Source organism: Coturnix japonica, chromosome 12 (assembly GCF_001577835.2).
Source record: "Coturnix japonica isolate 7356 chromosome 12, Coturnix japonica 2.1, whole genome shotgun sequence".
In the NCBI taxonomy this organism is placed as follows: domain Eukaryota; kingdom Metazoa; phylum Chordata; class Aves; order Galliformes; family Phasianidae; genus Coturnix; species Coturnix japonica.
In genome coordinates, this window is record NC_029527.1 from 5,434,856 (window position 1) to 5,456,214 (window position 21,359).

Sequence of the window (21,359 nt, forward strand, 5' to 3'; positions counted from 1 at the left end):
GTTTCTTAATAGGAATATAATTCTATGCCTCAGAATCATTTGGGCCTATGCAGCAACCTTTTAGTAAGAATAGTAGCTGACTGGAATACTCTTTCCCAGAAGTGATCCTTCTGAGCCAGAAAGTTATTATGTCTGCGACATAATAAGAAGGTAATATATGGGAGATTTCTACAACTGCTTTTTAAAGATAATTAAAATACATCAATCTCAAATTGTTTTCTTTGCATTTAATGTTTGCTTTAGAAAAAAATACAGATAAATATGTAATTTAATACAGATAAATATAATTGAGAAAGTCAAGAGCTCTGTTAAAGATTCTATTTCCACTGCCCTTTCAGTTTCTTTTATGTTGCATGTTCCATTTTCTATGAATATTGTCCTAAAGAAATGGTAGTCTCTGGCACATCTGTAGGAGCTGCACACTGTCCAAGAGCAGTGAGTATAACTCCAAACATCATAGAATCATGGATCGGCTTGGATTGGAGAAGACCTGCAAGATCATCTCATTCTAATGCCCCTGTCATAGACAGCACTGCTGCATACTAGATCAGGTTGCCCAGGCAGGGCCTCATCCAGCCTGGCCTTGAACACTTTCTGGGATAGGGCATCCACAACTTCTCTGGACAACACCACGTTCCACTGCCTCACCACTCTCAGAGTAAAAAATTCCCTCTTAACATCTAACCTAATCATAGATCTCTAAATCTCCCCTCTTTAATTTTAAAGCTATTCCCCCTTCATCCTGTCACTATCAGACCATGTAAAAAGTGGGTCTCCCTCCTGCTTATAAGCTCCCTTCAAGTGCTGGAGAGTCTCAATGTGGTCTTTGCAGAGACTTTTACTCTCCAGGCACTGGATTTGTTGTTGTTGTTTTTGTTGCTTTCTTTAATTACCTAAAATACTATTCTGTGATTTTACATGGTTGTTTTCTTATCAAGCCACTATGAATACGTCATTCTATTAAGTAATGAACAACAGAGAAATGGTGTTTTACAGATGTTGCTTTCCTTAGATTTTTTTTTTTTTTTTTATAGAAGATTTTGTACCTTACGATAAAGCTAGTAAACATCATTTTTTTGGTATGTGCAGTGACAAGTGCAGAGATTAATACACAACTCATTATGACAGTGATGGATAACAGCATTTAATGAACTGATAACTTATCTTCACTGCTAGCTGACTACTTCATAGCTTTTATTTTTACTGCTAATGCCAACCAATTAGCAGTATTTTTGAAGATGCTTAAAATACCTTATAGAGAAAGAGTAGATACCAAGTAAATAAACTACATGTTTAAAATGCACTCAGAGGAAGATCACTAAAATCCTTGAAACAGTATCGCAGAAGCCATCCATTTTTCTTGATGATCTATGATACCTATGTGATGAAATTTCATTATTTGTAGGCTTAATGCAGTTTTGTTGCTGCCTGGTCTTATAATCATGCTTATTGCTCATTCTTTCAGATAAAGCTGGTCTCCTTTTATTAGGAACACAGTGTAGTTTGATTCTGTTTAGATTAAAGATGGTGGTTAGATATGAATCTCTCAGATGTATTCAGTCTCATCATAGGCTGTATTCGAGCATTATTTTCAGAAAGATAAACCGTGACATTGATTCATGCTATATTTTTAGAGTATAAATCATAGTGTTGTCTTTTTATTGTGCTAAGAGAATAAAGATGTATATGTTTTTTAATTAATGGTTATGGTAGCTATCAATAAGGCATTCATTCTTTAGACACTTGATTGAATTATGCGTATTATTTGATTTTAATAATACGGCAAAATTAGTGTATTTATATTTTTAATGATGTAAATCATGATCAAATTTTATCAACATTTTACCTTTTAAAGACTAGAATGGACTTTGTGATCCAAGCACTATCTCTATATTATCTTTAGGCATGGTAACTGAAGATATGCTGCTCTGATCAGGCTGTTCAGGAGTTTGTCTCTCAGAGTGCAGGTTCTACAGCTTCTCTGGGCAATGGTTTTTACATTTCATTGCCATCATGATACAAGGGTTGTTTTTTTTTATGAGATAAAACATCATAGTTTTTTGTGTATAATTTCTCATGAGCATCCTGGAAGAAGTTCTCTCTTATTCTGTGTGTTGTATGGGTCATATGAGGATATAGCTGCAGACAAATAGAAGTTATGGATGAATCAATGATAATCTTTCAGATCAGACCCATTGCCCTGAAAGAACAGAATAGAGTTCTTCAAGTAGCAGCATGTTAGGTACAGTACTGACAGTAATAATGCAAAAAAATAAAAGAGCGTCACATTGCAAAAGCCATCATGTAGTTTGCTGTCGTTATTTTGTGCTTGTGAAAATTATGTATCAGAAATAGCATGTATTTTTAGCAGCATTACTCTACATCGTGTCTGTGCTGATGTTATTTATGTGAGTGCAAAGTTAAATCAGAAATATATCAAAGTACAATAAAAGACAGCAATTGAGGTGACATAAGAAAAGGGAATGCTCTTACGGTTTCATTATTTTTATAAATGGCAACTTTAGATAACTATTTTAAATAAACAATTATTTCTCTATTCCAGTTTAATCATTGTCTACTAAGTCTGATAGGAGTTACAAAGGTTTATTTCTTAAATATCTGTCCTGTACATGTTTCTGGAGGGATGCTTTTCAATCTGTGACTGTTTTGACCTCAGGACTGTCTCTCCTTTCTAGTGCTTAGTGCCAAACTCTGTAAAGATTTAAAGGAGGTGCAGGCTTCTCAGCACACAATTGTGATTCACTCAGTCCTGTTAAAAGCAAGTAGTATAGAGCTGGCATTCACATATAAGACAGATGCTGCACTGCATGCAGTAGATAAAGTTGTGATTGATTTGCTTGTTGCTCCTTTACACATGTCCACCTGATGAGAAAAGCAGTGTATCTGGCAAATATTTTGGATGCTTTCCTTCACTGTTTTTTAATACCTTTACTGAAATATCTGTATTTGACTGCTGTTTGGGGAAAAACTGCTTTCAGAAGCAAGGATGGCTGCCAGTCATGATTTGAGGGGCAGAGATATTTCAATTTATTTTAACTGAATATCTGTAAAGTCGATAATTTGATAATAATTATGACTTAAAAGATGCAAAGACTCACATTTAATACTATAGGCTCTTGATTTTACAGGAAGAATTATTTGATGTAAAAGGATGCTCTCTGTTATGGGAGTGACAGGATCCATCCACAAGATCCATCCAGTTTCTGAGTCTTTCTTCTCACATACACATACACAATGTAGCCCAACTACATGGTATCTGAAATTTCATTGTGTAGGTTTTAAATGACTGCAGTATTAATTGACTTGATCTCTTCATTGTACTTTCAGGTTCGTATTTTTACCTATCTGATTGGAAGAGAAGCTGCTTTTGCTGATAACTTGAAGTGGATGGCCTGTGCTAACAAAGGTTAGTTGGCTTTCTACTGTAAAAGCTTTGCTTTCAAAACTGTATTACTGATTCTTCCTGAATACCTGGTTATATCTGCATAGAGATATTGTGCTACTGATGTCTAATCAAAGAGGATGTTTATTTTTTTTCCAAGGGAAAAGCTTATTTGTCTGTAACACACAAATTTAGATGTCTGAAGCTCGCTGATGGTCTATTCTTAAAATTTAGTTAAGAGAACAATGTTTAGATTCAAAGCATTTGTCCCATTATTGCTGTTATTACTCAGTCGTAGTTAGTTTGTCGCCTAAGAATGTTGTGTGTGAACACTGTTGAGTCAGTCATGGTATGTAAAACACCAGACATCCTGTCCCTTGAGGAACTGACAGTGTAATTGAAAAAACAGATTTATTCTGTAAGGAAAGAGCATTAAACACATAATTTGCTGAGATGCTGCAGTAGAAGGGCTGACTAATGTAAGAATGATTCAAGAAAAAAAAAAAAAAAAAAGCAAAATTAATTAGTCTTCAGGTTTTCCTTTTTTCTTGGCAAAAGTTCTTTTTTCCTTTGTGCCACATTATATTATGATGAATTGCTTCAGGTGCTATCCATTTAGTCATTATTTCTTTAACTACTGTTATGTCCAGCTGATGGAAATTACTTAGTTTGAAGTCTTGTCTTAATCAGCTAATATTACACCATAATTTAGTTTAAGTAATAGTATAAGAATCCTTTGAAGCATCTTTTTGAAGACAATTTAATCAACAAAATATTTTAGCTCTGTTCTTCAGATTCATAAAGATCTAAGTATAGCAACTCAGAAAATAGGACCAGGCAGTAGAGTTTGCCTCACTAGATCATCTGGTCCACGTCTTTATTCTCTGAGGGGTCATCGTTGTCATTTTTCAGGACAGCTTTGTTCTTTTCAGAGCCACATTGCTTTGAGTCAGAATCTTACTCATGTGAAATCAACTGAACAGTTTAATGACTGCTTCTTCTATACATTTTTTTTTTACACTCTGCTTAGTAGATACAATATCTGCTTTCTGGTAGCTTACAATGACAAAAAAATCTTTTACCTATAATTAGAAAATAAATAGTTTTTTATAACTTTCAAAATCATAGCTGGAAGCAGCATCAGTCATCATGTCAGGTGTTATGGATTTAGAGTTTTTCCGTTACAGTTTTCAGCTACAGCTCACCCATTTTCTCCTAGCAAGAGGAAGGATTACAGCACAGACAGATGAGCAGTGTAGGAAAGCCAGTGTAAAGATTGCCTAAATGGCTGTATTGCAGTTTTCTGCTTTCCTGGGTGGGCCAAAGTATGTTGCTGTCACTGAGGGTCAATGGCTCTAAAATCAATTTTCCTAGCAGCGATTTTTGACTTCAATTCACAACACAGAGGAGAAGGGTGTTTGGTGGGTTTCCAGCTGACTAGACAGTGGACAGCAGTCCTTTCCATCAAAAAGGATCACAGGGGAAATTCATACCACCTTGCAAAACTTATTTAGCTTCCAGATTCCAATGATGAATCCTTGAACAACACCCTCCCCCCACCTTCATTTTCTGTTTCATTTCTGTGTATAAGTAGGGCATATCTAGAGGGAGTTGGCTTAATGAAGCAAAACACCAAACCATTTTAAATGCATTAAAACATTCAAGAACCCCAGTGTCCCTCTAGAGTGGTTTGTGAATTTTGCGATGATTTACTCATGTGTACCATAAGACAGTGCACGTGAAGGAAAAGAATTAAGATTTACTAACATCCTCAATTGCAGGAAGGTAAAAGTTTCCTAATGTTAAGTGTGCATGTGCTGGGTTTTAAAATAAGCAGGCACTGCCTTTTCCTCATCAGTCACTTCCAACAGAATGCTGTAAAATAAAGATGGGAGTTAATGTGTTACTGACTATCAAAGCAGACAGTAGTAGATTATGTTTTTCTTTTTTCCCAGCAAAATCTGTCTTAGCAATTTGACAGCCTCTGTTTTGAATGCTTATTAATTAGCCAGCATCACTGTGGTTAGCATATTGGAAAATGGACAAAGAAGGGGATTCATCAGTACAAAGGAGCAGAAGCTGGGAAAGCAGTGAAGAGCAAATGCTTTGCATATCAGAGGTCTGATAGCAGCTATCTAACTGCCAGCAGAGGACAGATTAGCCCTGAGGCAAACTGTGCCCCAGCTGGAGCAGTTTATAGGCTATTGTATTAGCAGGGAAGCCTTGTGCACAGGAAGCTCCAGTCACATCCATTCCCATTAATAGCATGACCCCAGCACCTCCTGCACTGTGGGCTATTGTGGGGAGTGGCAGGCAGCCAGTTACAGGCTGTTCACCTGCTTGAGAGGCCTCCTAAGAGGAGGGGGATGCATTCTCTGTGTGAGCTTTACAGCTGTGGTGAAACAATGAATTCCCTCCTTAGTCCCTACCCAAAGAGGAAATTTTTAATTCTGGGTGTTTTATTAGTTTCAATAATAGTGCACCTACTTTGCATGTGTCCAGAAAATGAGAAGCATCTATTTAAAAATGTATTTGGAAGCATTTTTAAAAGTTCCAAGTCTGATGTTGGATGTTTTAGAGAAAAACAAACTATCCAGAAACACTGCAATGTAATATGTGTAACACTGTGTAATATGGAAAGTCAGAGCATAAGTGTCTGTGTTTAACCATACGATGATACATATCTTATGCCTGTCATTACCAAATCCTACCCATTTCTTTCACAATTTTTTCCCTGCTGAGGAGAAGAAAGTAGCAGTGAGTGTAAGGAGCTCTGGGGTGGCATAGTTCACACACCAGGGAGAAGAGAAGCATGTGTGAGAATGCAAAATGTTAAGTACAGGCTTGCTGCCATTGCTTACATAGACTCAGCAACTGTGCTCAGAACTTCAGAGCACGTCTTTATGTGATGATTAAACCTCGCTACAGGAAGGGTAAGATTTTAAACCCATGGGGTACCTATGATCTCTGGGAAGGAGAGTTTAATTGAACAATGTAGGAAGTTAATTCTTGTGAGGTTTGACATTAGTCACACATAGCTGCAAACACATGAATCATCGAAAGGTCTAAATATGGAGAGAAAGTGAACTAAGAGAACCCTGCCAAATGCGGTTTCTACCTATACTATAGAATTTTTTCTGTAGAGTAGAACAAATATCAAAAATGTAGGAAAGGTGATTTGCATAGCTATTTGCTTTATTGTAATGGAAACTGGAACTTAAGGAAAAACTTTTATAGAAAAAAATAAGTAGGTGGACCATACATTCATAGAAAACAGAAGTTTTTAATATAATACAGAACCATATGCACAATAGTTATGAGTAATCTGCTTAGGTTGGCAGTACCTGATCCATATATTGGTCTCATCTAAATGAAAACCAAACAGTGTTCACCATCATCAATGTCTTGCAACATATATCAATGTGCATGGCACAAACATTTAGATGTTACACAGCAAAGTTTTTTCACTTGAAAAATGGATATAAAATCTTTTCAGGAGGCAATCAGATTTAATGATTATTTTCCAGAAAGGCTTTTTTTCTATCTGAAAGGTAATTTACATTCTGTGATTAAATAATTTTCCAAGCAAAAACATCTGTGAGCTTCTTAAATTAACCTTTAACATTTTGACTTTAATTGAAGCATTACATTAAAAAGTATTAGCTAACTGTAGTTTCAACCTCTATGTATGTAAAAGTAATGTTTGATTAAAGTCATCTTGTTCATCACCTTAGGAAAAGTGACATTTTTTCAAACTGTTAACCTGTTCTAACATTTTAGCCATAATATTTATCAAATATTGTTAATATATAAAATCTGTAAGTACAGCGGTTGGTCCTTTGTTAACTGTACAACACTTAGTGCAAACTAATATTTGTTCCATCTATAAATTTGCACATTTGTATGAGAGAAGTATTGACATTATATGCAGTGAAATTTTCCTGAGCTCAGCAGAAAGAAAGAATATTGGGGTAATGATATAAAATTGCATGGCAAATGCTGAAATAAAACAATGCCCAAGTCTGTTATTTAAGGCTAACTAAAGAGTTGTCCATGGGGACAATTGAAAGTATGTGCTTGGTGCAGAAGAACAGGGTTGGGTGAACATAGTTGGAGGTCCCTGAGCAGTGTCTTGTGTGCTCTTTGCTTTTAGGGGTTTGAGTCCTGGTGAAACTGTAGCCTTGAAATTTGTCAGTCCTTTGTCACCCTTGCATGATGTGTGCTCCAAAAGCCAAGGTGATGACGTATAAAGATACTTGACATCCAAGGAATGAAGAGGAAGTGGTGACAGCTCAAATAGCTGTGGCCTCTGCTGTTCTCAGTGCTGTTAGGTTGTAGGTGAAGCTTTAAAGGATTAACAAAGCTGTGATTGGTTAGAAAAGCAATTCCTGTCTGAGTCTCCATTCTCAGTGACCTACCATTTGAAAATAACACGCTGTTGTTATCAAAGACACATTCTACAAGGATGAATATTTTAGAATGTTTGCAAGTGCTGTTGTATGACTAGTTCTAATGATTAAGGCTTCTTGAGGCTGGCCAAACTTAAGGTGAGATGTTTTTGTACAAATGTAATGGCTAACACATTCAAAAAACAAAAAAATAAATAAATAAAGGCAAGGATTTTTTCTGGAAATAGAGAATTTAGGACATGCAGTGCAGAAATTCATAGCAGCCTTGGGAACCCAGACCTTCAAGAATGGCCAACAGCTTTACTGACTTCTTCCAGTTATTAACTCTTTGAGGCTGCTTCTCGTCAAACGTTCCTTTTTTGCATTTCTCCTTTGGAAACAAAGAAGCAGAAAACACAACTGAGGTAACCCATCATACATCTTGAAATCTTTAATTGGTTTTGCATGATTTGTAACTTCAAATTGTCTGTTTTCACAGGGTTTTTTACTCAGATCTCCACCTTAGCTGATGTCCAAGAGAATGTCATGGAGTACCTCCATGTTCTTAGCCGACCAAAAGTTATTGACCAAGAACATGACGTGGTATGGACTGAGGCATATATTGACAGCACAGTAAGTCTGCATGAGAAATCATTTAATGTAAGCTAACTATACTTAATGAGGAATTTATAGAGAAACTGTTGTTAAAAAACACTAGTTGTGCATTTCTGTCACTAGAATGCTCCAGTTCAATGAGAAAATCACATCTTGACATCTTTGTTACGAGCAAGTAGTTTGAGACTACTGAACTTCACCGGGCATTTATATATTATAAATTACACAGAAAATAATGAAACAAATATGAGTGATAGCGTTGTGTTTAAATTTGACCTCCAAAAACTTTTTTTTTTTTTCCTTTCCTTAATCAGCATGGTCACTGAACAGAAATTGGTTGGATTGAATGAACACTTTTTCTATATGCTGTCAGACAGAATATATGACTATGTCGATGTAAAAGTGCAGGGTGACAAGGATCAATGTTTTTAGTGTAGAGGTGTTGATCAGCAGCTAAATGACAATTATGCTGTCTTAGTGGGGGAAAAAGACCAAATAGATTTCGCCTTTTAAAGTAGATTGAGTGGGTGATCTGATAACAAAATTGTCATAACCATTCAATTTTAACTTGACATCCTTGTAAAAGCCTTTAAGAAGCCAATTCCTTGGCCATTATGCTTTGGAGTTATAGAGGTGCCACCCAAATGATCCTCTACATTTTCTCAGGCAATTTGTGTCCCTGCACATCCACAGCTTCTGCTTAGACCTTGTTAGCTAAGAAATAGAAGTGTGCTGCCAGAAAATTTAAATGTTCTTGTCATCCAATTGTGTCAAAACAGCCATGGGTGGATTGTTGGGACCGCATATATGGGTGTAATACGTGTCACTGTGTTTTGGTAATGTGTCTCTCTCACACCCTCACCAAAAATGAGAGTTGACCGTCTCTGCTGTTCTAGAGCAAGCAACGATATGTTGGAGCATACTAGGATCCAGACAAAAACAGTGTCAATGAATGTAAGACTTCTGACAAAGGGGTGCTGTGATCTTAAGAGGTGCCCTTGACCCTCAGAAAAAATTAACAGATTTCTGAAATCCTTTTAAGTTAGGTCTTTGGAGAACTGGTCTTAATCATCGTTGCTGTCTGTTCAGTAATTTACTTGAGAAATAGTCTTTTGAAGACTATCTTGAGCTAATTCCAAAGTCAGCTTCACAGTAGTTGAAGTGCTGTTTTTGTAATAGTTTAGTAGTTGATAGGTGCTGCCAATACCATTAGAGTAAGATCTTGAGATTGAAATATGTGATAGAAGTCCATCAGTGTGTTGTGTCATAATTCAGTCCCGTGGTTCCATATTCCACACCCCTCCTAGCGTCAGCCTCATTTCTATTTGCACCTCTCTACTCAGCAGTTTGATATGCGCTGAAAGTGAGTAAGTGTTGTTGGATCTTTGCAGGTCTCAGGGGAAGAGAATTTGGGTTATCAAGAGTAAGGGGATAGGCAGATATTGAACATAGGCAGATTATGAAGTGTAATAGAAGAACCATCATGCTATATCTTGGTGTTCAGTTGTGTAGAGACACTGTAAGAGTTGCAGATAGGACATCTGGTTGATATGCCCTAGATAATGCTGTCTGGATAGCATTCCACCAGACCTGTCTAGGTATAAATTTTCTGCCTCAAAACTGGGTCAAATTTTGTTCCAGTACTGCTACTTTAATGTCATTAGGTCCTACAAGTACTTAATGCCTCAGAACATAGAATGACCTAATGGGTCCTCAAAAATAGAGTTGGTTTTCCAAATGAAAGCTTCTAATGATACTCTTTCCTGAGTAGATAATGACTATAAAGTATGAAATTATTTCAGGAAAGTAACATTATTGAAATGGTCAGTGACTTCTTTTAAGCATATGTGCAGCCATAGCAGGTCAAGACTGGTGAATACACTGAGGGAAAATGGAAAAGTGCCTGGGCACTGGGATATTTTAGTAAACTGATGTATAGAGCTACTATCTTGGGAAGATGGGTAATTGTCTATAAAATACAGAAGCCCTTAATTCATTCTCTTGATAACATCTGGAATGGGGAGAAACATTACTTCTTTTATTTTTCTGTAGGAAATGGAAAAAGAAAGACTGGGCTGGCACCTGAATTCCCACTGTTTAAATGCTTACAATTGAGTATTTGTTTATTGAAGCGTGTAACTTGACTTACTTGGACCTTTTCTCACTCTTTCTGGGGAAATTTGTTTCTCATAAGTATACCTTAGGATATTCTCTGGTTCTAATGCACCGTTGAGTTCATCTCCTTCAGGCTATTAGTTTCAAGCTGTGAGCACATTCAGACATGCATTACCATATTGGCCCTGTTCGCTTTCCAACTGGAGGATTGCTTTTCATAAAAAGGTCAAATTATTACTTCATTTAATATTTTGAGTTGTCTAGTGCTTTGGAAGCGAAGAGTTCATTAAAAAACAAAAAGCATTCAGACAGATCATGACTAAGTATTTATGAAAACCTAAAAATGAGTATTGTAATTATTATATATACGATTCATCAATTTCAGTTTAGTTCTTTTCATTCTTATAAACTACTCTCAGTGTACTCATGCAGGTTCTTTGCGTAAATTTGGTAGGCAGTATAGGAAGCTAACACTTCAGACGTATGTCATATCAGTTTCAAAATATTTTTGACTGTGGAAACTGATTCTGGGATACAACTCTTTATCAGTGGTGAATTCTAAGCCAGTTTCAGAGAAGCAGCAGAGCTGTGCATGAGATTGTGTATAATGTGCAGATATAAAAAGCTCCAACAGACTCAAAGCCATTATGCTGGCATTTTTTCCATCTAGGAGTTCTGGGTAAGGTATTGTGCTGTTTAGTTTTTCTCCCATGCACTCAGTTTTATTTCTGCTCAATGCACAGAAGAGCTTTTATGAAGTAACAAAAATAAAATACTATCCCATTTCCACTAGCTTCTGTTCCCAGAGATATCTTCAAATGCTTTTGGTAGCACAAGTTAATTATGCTATTATAATAAGTAGACGTAGTTAGCATTTTTATCATGGTAAATGTTCCCTGGGCCTCTATTTCCAAAGTAACTTATAGATTGTAGTATTGGAATGCATTAAAGTACATCAGGGTATTCAGAATTCTCCCGTATATCTATGGCAAGTAAATATTGCTAATCACTGCAGAACTGAATGTCAGGAAATGTCATTAATCCACAGCTGCTAAAAGGAAATTTACACAGAGACAGTAAATGATTTTTTTAATGCTAGTCTTAAAAATTGGAGAACTGTGATGATGTTGTGTTGTAGCTTTTTTGTTTGTTAGCTTTGTTTGTTTTTGTTTTGTTTGGTTTGGTTGTTTTCCTTATTCAGTGTAGAAATTGTTTATACCATCTAACTCTTCCTTTGTGGCCATAATTAATAGGGTTTGATCAGGGTATGTCATAAACACTAACTGGCTTTGATATTCCCATGAAGATTTCCTTTTCTTGCTTTAACATTTGTTCATATAAATACACTTGGGGGAGAATAAGCCATGCTTGAATATCAGGCCTTCCATCAGGTAGGTTTATTTTTAAAATAAGATTCTTCAAACACTGTTTTGTCTGCTATGGACCTGTAGCAATCTTTTAACAACAGAGATATGAGAGCAAAATTAGAAAGTAGCCAAGGAGTGCCTTCTCATCAACTCTCAGCCCAGATTATTTTTCTTCGAAAAATACTATAATTCCAACTATTTCATCTTTTCCATTTTGAGGATTCAGACCATCTGCTCCAGTAATGGTGGTCTGCTGTATTTATGCTGGAATCTTACATATAGTGCTTGAAAAATAGCAAGGGTGATCAATACAAGAAATGTACATAGAATTAAAAAATATATATATGCGCATATTTACATGTAGGTGCAACATCCCTTAAGGCTGCTGCTTTGGGGGCTGTCTGTGGGAGCTTCACTGGGAGTCCAATAGAAAAGTCTGCAAGTCATGTCTATGAGGTCTCTTCTCCAAAATTTCCAGTCACAGTAATTAAGCATTCTCATTTATTTTTTTTTCCTGAACAGCTCTAATCTGTTTGTTTTACTGATGAATCTAGAAAAAATGAAACATCAACAACATTAACTGCTTCATATTCAGTAAGATCTGTGTCAACTGTCAAAACATAATGAGTGCTCAAGAAAGTAAATGAATAAACCTCTCAACTGGATAGAATTAATGCATATTCATTATCTTTTAAGATACAGCTCCAAAGAACAATGGATGTTGTTTCTTTTTGTTAGCAAATGCACATCCGATTTACTTATGTTAGGCAGCAGGGTGCAAATCAGTACAAAGAAGCTGTGCTGCTTTAATTTGAGTTTAGAGCCCTTGCTCACACACCAGCAGTGCAACAAACATGTCACAGTGTGTCCCAACAAAACACACAAATTGGGAACCCTCCCCCAAATGAAAATGCAGACATGCATAGCCAAATAAAATTCATATTGATCTGATAGGAATATGGATACTTAAGAGATACTTAAGATACATAAGAGTATGTACACTGTTAGATTCAGTGTATACAAATTAGGTCATGCCATGCAGTTACTTATATATGTGTGTGTGCTTTGCAGTTTTTGAAGTAAACTACTTTGATAAATTATGTGTTTGCTTTACTCCACTGCTAACGCTGGGAGTTATGCTATTAGGGCAATTATCAGTGATTGCATTAAGCACAGAGTATTACTACAGAGAATTAATTGCTGATTTTCTAAGCCACTAGGAAAAAATGTTGTAAAGAGATGGCAATATTTATTTTAATGAATTAACACTTTTCATGTGTATTTATGTATATAGTATTTACACTATAAAATGCTATATGCTATACATCAAAAAGATGTTTAAAACATCAAAAACACAAGCAAAAACAAAAGTTCTGCACTTAAAGAGGAACATAAAATTTCCTGCTGGGGATGTGGAACATGGAATGCCATCTGTATTATATGGCACTGAGAAAACTGATTACGTTTGGACCTCTATTTCATAGCAGATGGGTTCATTAAATTTAATAGCCTCCAGAGCCTTTAGGAACAGTGTTAAAAACATGTGGAACATGCTGAGACACTTCACTTCTCGCCCCACAGTCATTATAACTCTGGCTCAGACTATAAATATTACAGTACTTTATTTCCATTGAAACGGATTACTATTATAATTATTTTTCCTAGTGTATATTTGCATGAGAAATGAAGAATACACATCCTACTTTTTCAAACTTTGAGATATGCAGTTGATTTTTTTAAATGCATTTTAAAGTTCTTTACGCTTTGGCGGATATAACTTTTTATTTTTCTGTGACATCAGCAAGCAGCTGTAAAGTCACAACAAAACTCAGTGTTAAGAAGCTCTGCTCCAAGACAAGCATTATATTACTGCATAGAAAAGAGATTAAAGTAGTGCTACGTGTTTGCTTTTAGCTGTGTGTTGGTTCTCTTTTCTAGTATTTTATATGATAGGTGAACTGACTTTGGCCTTTGTTCATCTTTCAGCATTAGTGCATTATAGACATGAAAAATCCAATTTCAAGACTGGATTTTGCAGTTCCTGCAAAAGAGTTTATTTAAACGGGTTTTAAAAAATATTTTCAGAATTTGATAGCTAAGCAAATATTTTGGAGCTATTTACGCTTTTGTTTTAAATTGCTTCAGATGAGAACATGGAAATTTTACTATTGTAGATGTTTAAGGGTATCTCCTAAGGCAATCTCCTACAATACAGTTCTAAATAATCCTTCTGTCTTCTTTCCTACTTAGTGATGTGGAAATCCGCAGCATATTCTCCTGCCTTCTAAGATAATTTTTCTTTTTAATTTGTACTGAATATTTTAATGAGAATTTTCCCTTTCACATCACTGAGGTTACTTTTGCCACTGACCATCGTTGGTTAAATGAGGATACCTCTTTAATATAATTTACATGCATGCTAAGTATTAGGTACGAGTCATTTATTGTTTAGAAGGAGAAGAGATGGTGGTGTAAAGACACAGATAGTGCAGGTCAACACTATAAGCAATGGTCCATCTATGAGACCCTAAGTATTAAGGTTAGTAAATGAAAGTATGCATAAATGAATGTTCATATCTTTCAAATCATATTGCTTTCTTCTACAAGGTTTCCATAAAAGTGCTGTGTATCCTGTCCCAGCTTTAAAAATTGTGGAGTTCTTGCTTGTTTTTGATTAAACATAGTCCATGGAATTATGTGGACAGTGCAGTGTTTACAGCTCTTAAAATATTCCAGCGAAGTTACATCCTCAAATCACATTCTGTAATGAAATTTTGGAAGTAAAGAGTCATTAAATTTAAATGTGAACATGATTTTCTGTTGTGAGAGCTGTAAAGTGCAAACATTACATTGCCATTAATAGTTTAAGGGTGCTTTTTTTGTTACTTTGCTGTAAGTATCATGTATCTTGTCCTTCAATTACTTTGCCCCGAATTTCTGTTTCTTCTTACAGGAAAACTGATTTGGATGTATGTTAAAAAGAATCTGTGGAATTACACGTATCTGTAGGGTTCACCTGCTAGATGTTCTCTCACCAGTTACTATAGCTTATTTACAGTGAATTGCTCAGCTACTGAATGTGATTAACAGGCATATTCATGCCAAAAGGTGTATTGGTCTCATTTGCAGACACCTGCACACTAGAGATAAAGCAGTTTGGGACCGTTTCCAGCTGTGTTCTACCAATGATGTACAGTGCCTCTAGGTGAGGGGACAGAAAATGCTTTTTATTTCCAATGTTTCACAGATAATTTTCTGCTTTATTATGACAGAAATGACAATCAAAGGGTGACAAGTCAGCAACTAGAGGGAGAATTTTTTTTCTAGGTCTCCATATGTTATGTTGAATACAACATTTAGGAGGATGTTACTATTCTTAATTAATTTAACTACCTAAAGAGATTTGCAGCCAAAACTGTTTGCCCATCTTTGATCTTAATACCTCTATTCTGAGTGAAATGTAACTAATTACAGGGAAGTTGTTTCTATTTGGTCAGATATATCACATTTTTTTTCTCTGTGTATTTGCCTTCAGTTTTAATATAATAGATTATTTAAGGGATAAAGCTGGAAATCATTGAAGTTAGCATAATTCATTGGCATAATGGCATACTCTGATCTTATGTATGTCATTATTTGACTAGATAGAAGAAAGAGGACAGTGAAGATGTTATATACTTTATCTTCACTGCTGGAGTAAAACCTGAAATAATAAGGCTCATTAAATTACTGCTGCTATTTAAGTTTTGCTGCAGTGGCAGAATTTGGTGCATAAATGAAAAGAAGAAGAAAGAATAAAAGGAAGTAATCTTCTCTTTTGTCTATTATTCTGCAGATATTGAAGCTGTTATTTATAGCTCTGATACTTTTGTACAATCAAGAGATTTCATATAACTCATTCATACACATAATAGAGTACCCACGTGAAAGTTATGTTTGCCACAGTCATTGTGATTAAGATTTACTTTGAACTTAGTAATTTCTGAAGAAACTATTCAGAAGTGCACTTTATTCTATAAGGAATAAGATGTTTTTATAATGTTGTCCTTGCTGCTTGACAGCAAGGTGTTTACCTTTCTCCACATCATTGGAGAAATACTTTGTCAGATCAGATCTTTCCCAGCAAGCATTTCCATTAACAATTAATTCAAAGATGATCGATCCAGTAGGTAAAAATCTGATCATCAACATGAGTATCAAGAGAAAGCTTAGAATATTTAGCATTTTCTTTGGGATGCAGAACCACTTCGACTGCATTGATGTCAGATTTTTCAGGGGGAATGTGTAATCACCCTAAAATTTCCATTGCCTAGTTTTTGGTAAAATATTAAAATCCCAAAGTATTCTAAATATTCTGATCCCTAAGATTCTGTAGTAAGATTTGACATAAAGGGCCTCCAATAGCCATTCCATTTGAGGGCTTCTTTTACATAATAACAACAATTTTTAAGTAATTTTTACAATGGAGTTTATTTATTAGCAGAAAATAATGTGGGGGGATGTATACTAGAAAGGATGCAGCAACATCAAGGAGCTGCCTTGCTTAGTGAAAAAAACACCTAAAGCAAAAACACCTAAGAAGGCACCTAAAGTGCCTAAATCAGCTGTATACTTGCATTCCATATGGGCAACATTTCTTGATAATACCTATTAAATTTACTCTGCATACCCTCCATTTATGTACCTTGAGTTACACTGATGTAAACAGAGGATAGATTCAATAGTTAAAACTCAGTTAAAGATTGGGTTTGTACTTCTGTAGGCTGATGGAATAATTCTAACATTTTCCTTGTCAAATTAAATCCTTAAAATTGGATTTTCAATCCTCTATTTTCTTTTTGCTACTGTCTAGTTTAATAATATGGACATACAGCCCATTTTTCACAAGTTGATTTTGAGGTTTTAGTGCAGCTAACTACAAGGTGGTAATTTGCCACTTTTTAGGTCCTGACATGCCTGAATATGACCTTAGCATTTGCAAACAGTTCTAACTCAGGGATAGCTAAAAGAATTCTGATTCCATATCTTATGAGTTCCTCAAGTGAAGGAATGAAGTGGTCGGTATTTATTTATTTATTTAATCTTCTGGGTGATATATTAAGGGAAAAAAAGCAAAAGACAATTCGGAAATTTACTGCAGGCTGAAAGTATTCTTTGAACTAGATATCATAAACATTGTATTAAATAATGGCAAACCACATAGCTGAAATTGACTCAGATCGTCTAGAAATGCTCTCAGTTTTTTTTTTCTTCTTCCAGCTTAAGCATCCTACTTTTTGGCCATCAGGTCAAGGTGGCCCTTAGGAAGCTTTGAAATTTCAAGTTGTAAAGAGTACAAACAGAAAGTTTCTTGCAAAATAAAATAGCATGAGAAATGTAACTCTGCAAAGTGAGTGAATCTTTAAATAGCCTGATGAAGTCAACTTGCAGTGTGAAAAGTCCATGAAATGCTTCATGGCTTTCACAATACAGTGTAGCTATAAAATCTCAGAGTAAAACTAGAATGGTGAGATACATTACCCATGTTTTGATTAAAAGGATATGGAAACAGTAACTGTTTCTCAGAACAGGGCTAATGAATAGGGATTAGCATTGATTGGAATGCTTTATCAGTATACGTCAGCACCAGACAGATCTATACCAATCTTTCCACAGGCTGCTAAAAATATATTGTTTTTAAGTATCTGTTGATTAGGAATTTATCTAAGAGATTTCGTAGTGTTAAATTATGTAATATGATTAAAGGTTATTATTTTTTAATTCTTTTTTTCATGATATATTTTTAAACTAATACTTCTACCAATTAGTGACTTAAACACCTGCTGTCTGATCTCGTACATCTCTATTAGCAGTAGCTTTGTGCTCAAGCATGGAGACTGAAAAACATGATACTGATTTGGAGGCACACAGTGGCCACCTTGCTGTCAGTGAGTGTTAGAAATTGCTGTTTTCTGAATAAACATTGAACATTTGCTTCTTAAATGTTTATTAACAAACCTGGACACCTGCACAGAGTATACCACCTTTCCTTACAAAGCAAAAAAGCACATGCACTCATGTACAGGAGCTCCACTCTTGGGTTTCTAAGTGCAGTATTTATGAACTATTTTTACACACAATATTTTTCTTCTCATTTGTGTATGCTTCCTCTGAAACTGTGCAGATGTTTCTGAAGATAAAGCAGTTTATGTTTGCAAGTTGTTAAATAGGAGAAAAGATGATTCCCTTCATAAAGCTCTTTGAAGCTTTTAATTTATTAGCTCTGCAGTTCATGCACTTCTTACTGCTTTCTAGAGCTCTTGATCTGTATCTGTGGATTTTTTTCCTCATGAAATGAAACAGCGATAACACTTTAGTGCCTTATTTCTTTCCTTTAAAATGTATCCCCTAACACTTATCAGCTCAAGTAATCTTTTGAGCATATAGTGTGTACCTCATTATGCCCTCCAGCATACTTCCTCATTCAGAGCTGTTCTGGACCACTGGCTTACTGACATAATCTTCAAGGTATTTTGTGGTAGCTAAATAAAAGTTTCTATAATAGTATTGTATTTTTAGAAGTGATAACTGAGGAAAAAAGAATGAAATGTAATACTTTATCTCAATGCGTGGTGCCCAGCATAGAAATGACTTTTAGTAAGTGTAAAGGACAGCTTATCATTTCTATCATTATTGTGTCTTTTAGGGTGTAACTAAAATGGCAGATTTTTCCCTGAATAAAAATTTTCAACATTTTATTTCTAAGTAAGAACTAGTTCTAGCACTTTAGCACTGTACTGATTTCAGTCTTTGCTTCAGACTTTTAGAATCAGATAGTAGATTGCCAAATACTTTTATAACAACGAATGGAACAAAGAGAAGCTACAATAACAAAGAGCAAAATAATGTCAAATGTTAAATATTGTGAGTGGGCTTAGACTATGGATTTCAGAGCAAGTTTTTTGCAGAATACTATTTTTCAGTATCAATTCAGACTAATTCTAATTATATAATAAATAATAATTCTAATTCTAGATTTAATTCTAATCTGATCTCTAGTCTGAAAGATACTATGTTTTCTCTTTTGCATATTCACAAGAGCTAGCATCTCTTCTTTCTGCCTTTATAGAAATATTTGTAAAGAAAGAGCTAGCATGATAGTTTTCATCTATATTTTATGATGCCCTTCTCCATAGCAACATTAAATTTCCTCTGACTGGAATAATTTGTATGCAGTGCAGTCTGTCCTTGACTGAACTGCTGTAGTTACTGTAAAATATGTGATGGCATAGTAAAACAATTATGTGAACAGAGAAAGATTTGTTATAGAATCCCTTGAAATATCAAATGCATTTTCCTTACAGATGTTGGCCTAGTAAGCTGCAGGTTATCATCACTCATAGTACTTATACTGAAGTCTTAACATCAGGAACATCTCAGTAGGAAGCTGAATTTTATGTCTTTCTGTATGCACATAGTTACCTGTAATGCTACTAGTTCTTACAGGCATCGCAGAAGAGACTAAATGCATGGATTGTAAAAGAAAAATTGCCCAAATTGCGAGATTTAAATGCTGTACCTGGTGGCAAGTAGAATCACTGAAACATATTTAAAGTAGGAAAACAAAACTTTCTGCTAAAAACTGAAAGAGTTTGAATGTTCTTTCTCTCTGTGCTCCCCCCAAATTTTTTGCCATTTTGGATAAGATCTGTGGAAGCCAGCCTCACAATGCAGGACATGCACTGCATCTCTTTTTTGCGAGTGTAAACTGTTAATCACCCCTACATTGTGTGAAGTCTTAAAACATGGCCCATATTATAAAGTATCTGGCACACATATACACTATTGTCTATTTTTGTCTTGACCTTCTCTGATGAGCTTCACTGGAGTTTCTTTTTTCTATGACCACGACCATGTAGAAATCTTAAATATCTATATACATATGTATGTATATAGATATATATAATATGTATATATAAATATCACAGACACATTGTCTCTTTCTCTGATTTGAACAGGGAAACTTATTTTCATTTTTTTATTCTTTAAATAGAAAAGCATAGACCAAATAGAATTTAGAATCAAAGCAATGAAAGTAGAAACCTTTGGTGAAGTGGTGGATCTGGACAGATTACCCACTGAGTCTTTGAACTCATTTTTCAGAATGACTGACAGCTTGCTGTTTAATGCATTTGATAACATTTTCACTTTCTTCTTTCTTGCCCATGTTGAGGAAGGATGCATAGTAATCCAAAGTGAAGATCGTAATGGTGTATGAGTTTTAAATGTGCTTTTTACTTGGAAACACACATAAGCACACATGTAAGCATTAGTATGGCTCAGGTTATGGCCACATAAGTAGCTAGTTACAAACAAACTGATTCACTAAGACATGTTGGACTAATAGAAGGCATTCTGCAATAGAAAACATGAGTAAGCATGTGAGTCTCGTGCAGTGTACCTGGCTGAAATCTCAAGCTTGTTTAATGGTTTCACTCTGTAAATAAGCATTCCGTAAAGTTAAAAACAGTAATATCTATTTAGGTGATTAATTAGTTTTTGAGGTCAATATCATTTAATGGATGACTCTACCTAGAGAAACCTTCAATTCTAAAGTCAGTGAATATGTCTACACTACAAATACCAAATTCATTTCATTTTTTATGTGAGTACACCCGAGTTGAAAAGAGCAGTTGAATCAAGGGAAAAATTTACTTGACTGTTCTTAAATGTTACCTTAAAATATTGATGAACTTTAGAATCAATGTAAAAACCAATCTGTTTAGCAATTGCAAATGTCATTACTGTCATAATAGCCTATAAATAAATTTAAAAGTATGTTATTTTTTTAAAATTATGTTTAGAAGTTTGAAATCCCTCTGTAAAACTATTTAGTCTATTTGTGAGGTATTATGAAAAACAGAAGTCTGAGACAAGGGGTCAGCTCTGATTGCTATTCTTGGTGGGAATTTATTTTTGTAGTATAAAATAGAATATGAAATGTTCTCTGGTTAAAAAAATAAAAGAGAGGGTAGTGGTGCATCTGGGAAAGATAGATTGAAATGAAAGGATCTGAAGGCAAATCCACTTCCCTTTCCTTCACTGTGTTCTTGCAAGGTCCTGCACACTAAACTTGCTCTTTATCAGTTGTAGCAAGATTTACAGTGTTCCATAGGGATCATTAATGAAGTCTGTGTTTCTCTGTTTAAAAATCCTCTCAGGTTTTCACTGGCATTTCTGTGTCTGCAGGCTCCTGACCCTGCTATACCTGTAGTAGGAGGAAGGTAAAATTCCCCATCCTTCAAGCAGCAGAAGACAGTAAATGGCCATACCTTGCACCTCGGCCACAGTTATATTAACAAAACTGGTTAACTAGGAGCAAGTCAAACATATATATGTCTGATCACGTGTCTTCTTTTATTGTTCATCATCAGAAAAAGGAAGAGGCACTAGCAGAAAAACAGATAGAAAGTGTGGGCACTTTGGCATGAT

General features: G+C 35.2%; 1 protein-coding gene across 5 annotated transcripts in view; it reads left to right on the forward strand.

Annotated features, from left to right (window-relative positions):
* The window catches only part of CACNA2D3 (calcium voltage-gated channel auxiliary subunit alpha2delta 3), a 333,983-nt gene that overhangs the window by 207,269 nt on the left and 105,355 nt on the right, over positions 1 to 21,359 (forward strand). For all 5 annotated transcript variants that reach the window (XR_001558078.2, XR_004308777.1, XM_015875440.2 and 2 more), the window contains exons 12-13: positions 3,349 to 3,427; positions 8,291 to 8,424. Coding sequence is in view for 3 of the 5 variants with exons in the window: in XM_015875440.2 (XP_015730926.1) it covers positions 3,349 to 3,427; positions 8,291 to 8,424 (213 nt within the window). In the remaining 2 variants the exon portion in view is untranslated. The remainder of the gene's footprint in view (positions 1 to 3,348; positions 3,428 to 8,290; positions 8,425 to 21,359) is intronic.